We start from the raw sequence: 3,791 nt of genomic DNA on the forward strand, positions 1-3,791 counted from the left end.
ATGTATGCTTTTCGTCCTGCTGACGACATATATCCTCTCCCTACTTATTGGGCCACATTGTATCTTATTGGGCCACACTATATCTAGCCCATGGGGGGTTGGGGGGGGGGAGGGGTGGGGCGGGAGTTCATCCGGTAGGGATGTCTGTGAAGTTTGTGTGAGACTGATGATTTGGGTCCATTTGAAGATTTACTGCCTTCTTCAAGTGGTAGAGGTCCAATTCTATCCATTCTATGTGGAGTTGGATTCTCCCTTAATGTGACAAACATGTTGACAAGTGTATAGCTTCTATGGAAAGTGCATTCATATCCAATTATCCATAAGGCCCGCGGTTTGTGTTTCTATTGTGTGAGTTATAATATTTATCCAACAAACATCTCTTGTTGTCTTGTCATGGGTGTTCGAATAATTGCCTAGACTTAGCCTTGTAAATATCTTACTTTTTATCAATACAACAAGATGCAACATTTGCGGTTTTTGGGAAAATAATCCACGGTAGACATAAAATATGTTTATCTTTATATAAGATCTTGTACTAAATTCGTTCAAAAGAAATCCATGTCCACTAGGACAACTATTCTCAACTGTAACCGGATACAGGTATAATAATTAAACCACACATTAAGGGAAAAAAAGTTCCAAGAGATTGAAATACTATGGGAACTCCATCCACATTTAGGTTGTCATGAAGCTTGGCGATAACCAAGACTTCTCATGGATGGAGTTTTAAGGGCACCAGGAATCACTGCTGTTCTACGTAAGGTGGGAGCACGCCTTGCAGGAACGAGCTCAACATCACCAATGCCCTCTCAGGCTGGAAGGATGGAACCATATGGCCAGCTCCCCTCACAGATAGGAACGTGAATCCCCCGGCGTACTGCTGAACATAGCCTCCCACCTGCAAGTGCAACCATCCTTGTCAAAAGCCACCAGTTTCAAGGTGATCTATGATGAATGCTAGTTTCCACCACAGGGTTTACCTCCTCCTTTGCTGTCCATGGGCGCCATGGAGTGGTGACAGAGAGGGCCATGTCTTGGATAGAATACCTCGTCGCCGGCAGCGGGCACACAGAATCAAAATCACCACTGAAATATGCAGGCAGGTTTGTTACTATCGAAGTACTTTCAAACGGTGGTGTGAGCGTATTGGATTGTACTAGTACTTGTCTGTTACCTGAATATCCAAATCGGGAGCTTGCTTTCGATCAACCATTTCATGGTTGGCAGCATGGACATTGGCCCATCTGTCCAGTTCAAGTGTCTGCATACATGTACAAGTCACATGAGGTACGAATGTGTGGGTGAAATTTGTGTGCATTAGCTCCAGTGGGAGGATCTTACGCGCAGCCTGACCACTTTGTCGTTCTAGCGTGGAAAGCCATCTGCACCGCTGGATCATTGAGGTAGGCATCCGTAGGATAATAACTGCACGGATCATACCCAGGTAACTGCAATTTGAAGAGAAAAAATACAACGGTTAGCTGTTCAGCACATAGAGCTATTTTTTTAACAGAATGTTGTCCATTTTTATCTCTCGTTTTGATAAGAAATGATGTTCTTCAGAAAGATAAGAACTGTGGACTCACGTAGCCAGCGGGGTAATACGTTCCATTGGGCGCGTCAATGCAGACCGGAGCGTATATGTTGTAGCCATCGATGTAGCCAGAGTCGAACGCCACGGCAGCTCCCATGCATGCGGCATCTGTAAATGTACCATTCAAGTTGTCGAAGTCGCAGTTCTTGGTGATATTGGCGTAGACCTCGTCCGACATCACCGCGTGGGTCCAGAAGTAGTCAACCGCCCCCTTAATATTCCTGTTGGCATCAAGGTACGGATTTCCCACCTTCAGTCGAAGACAGGATCCAAATTAGTTGTTTTCAGCGGAAGAAAAACCAAAAATTTTATAATGTTTCATCTAATTATAGCTAGTTAGTTAATTTGACGTACCAAGATGCCCTGAAGGTTTATGACGGTTCTGTTGTTGTATGTGTTGTGGAGTAGGATGGTGGCGGCAAGCTCCGGCACGTAGTGTCCGGCGTAGCTCTCCCCGGAGATGTAGAAGGCCCGGTCCTTGTACTCCGGGAACCTCTCCAGCCATTTCACCAGAAACACGTAGGCGTCATCGGCTGTTCTCTCGTCTCCGCTGAGATCATAGTCGGAAGACGTGTTCGAGTAGGAATAACCCACTCCGGCGGGCGACTCGAGGAAGATCACGTTAGCCACTGTCACAAGAAAACTATTAGTATTTCTGAATTTGATCATTTCTCAGTTCCCACACTTTACTTTACTCCACCCACACTTCAAAATTATTTATTTGCCCCCGTCCCCCCCACCCCTCTGAAACTTCCATGTGGCCCCGGGTTGATTTTCCAGTGATATAAGGCAGGGGCAAATTCAAAGATTGTAACGAGTACAGGAAGACATGGGTTACCGTTGTTCCATGCGTTCATGTTTCTGCTGAGCGTTTTGTTGTCCTCAGTTACGCGGAACGGGCCGAGCTCCTGCATTGCGCCGAATCCGAGCGACGAGCATCCCGGCCCTGTATATGCAAGTGTCAGTACTGTCCTAGAGAAATTTCTACAAGACATGTTCAGTTATCAACATATGGATCATTCTAACCTCCGTTAAGCCACAGGACGAGAGGCTTGTCCGAGGCACCGGAAGGCGATTCGACGAGGTAGTAGAAGAGCGCGCGGCCGTTCTCCGCATCGACCGTCACGTACCCGCCGTACTGGTCGAAGTCGACGCCCTCTGGCTGGCCGGGCAACGTCGTGATCTTGTCGGCGGCCTTCATGGAGCTCTGGTCAGAGACGGTGCTCTCCGTACTCAGGCTGCCGGCAACCCTGTCAGCTATGTTACGCACTCGGAACGTGTCGGTGCTGCTGGCGCTGTTCTTCCTGGAGGAGATGAACTTTTTGAGCTGAGCCTCCTGGGACTGGGAGTGGGAGGCATCGGCGTGCAGCTGCAGTGCAGCCAGGCAGAGGACTACAAGCAGGGAGAACGAAGAAATGGTCTTCATCTTTGGTGAGTCTGAGATGAGAGATATTATTTGCATGCATGGTTTTTATAGACGCAGGAAGAAAGGAAGAGAACACTCTGAACCAAGGAGCTTTGGAGTCTTCGCTGTGTAAATTTCGGGTACAAACAGCGTTGCAGGCTTGCAGCTGTGCCTGTGCGCTTGTATGTGTATGTTCTTGTTTCCACTATCTAAAACGTCGAGAGGATCACAGCTTCTTTGCTCCGTGGAAACCGTCATATGATTGGTCGAATTGACTTTCGGCCGGGCACTGAGAGCGAAAGGGGGCGATTAGGACGTTTTTTTCCCCGTGTAGTGTAGGATTTCAGACGGTTTTTATCTTCACAATCTCTTTGTTTAGAACGATGATTTGGACGATAACCAATAGCTATTCGTGTATGTACTGTGTGCTCCCGGCACAGGTATATGCTTTGGTGACATGTACGGCAGCAAGGAAATTTCCCTTCGGTGTATGGGAGTGCCAAATGGAAGTCTAAGGTTCTTTTCTTTTCCTTTTCTTTTGCGGCCAAAGTCTAAGGCTATTTTCAATGTGATACTAAGAGCATCTCCAACAGCCGTACTATGCGCCGCGCGCAAAAAACCTGTTTCCCGCACGCGCTTCGGCTGGTTTAGCGCGGCCGCCAGCGCTGGCTCCAGCGGCCGCGCTATAATGCAGCGCACAAAAATACAGCGCGCGCGACTCGCCGGACATGTCATTTTAGCCACAAAATGAGTTTGAAACAATCATCAAAAAGCAATGAACATGTGAAATTT

General features: G+C 47.6%; 1 protein-coding gene across 1 annotated transcript; it reads right to left on the reverse strand.

Annotated features, from left to right (window-relative positions):
* Window positions 1-742: 742 nt before the first annotated feature.
* Window positions 743-3,020, reverse strand: LOC119305674 (serine carboxypeptidase 1-like). The gene is made up of 8 exons (XM_037582138.1): window positions 2,621-3,020; window positions 2,433-2,540; window positions 1,949-2,223; window positions 1,587-1,844; window positions 1,342-1,448; window positions 1,175-1,261; window positions 981-1,086; window positions 743-898 (listed from the first exon to the last, which is right to left on the reverse strand). Exons 1-8 carry the CDS (start codon window positions 3,018-3,020, stop codon window positions 743-745), a joined length of 1,497 nt encoding a protein of 498 aa, XP_037438035.1.
* Between the last annotated feature and the right edge of the window lie 771 nt (window positions 3,021-3,791).

Source organism: Triticum dicoccoides, chromosome 5B (genome assembly GCF_002162155.2).
Source record: "Triticum dicoccoides isolate Atlit2015 ecotype Zavitan chromosome 5B, WEW_v2.0, whole genome shotgun sequence".
NCBI lineage: Eukaryota > Viridiplantae > Streptophyta > Magnoliopsida > Poales > Poaceae > Triticum > Triticum dicoccoides.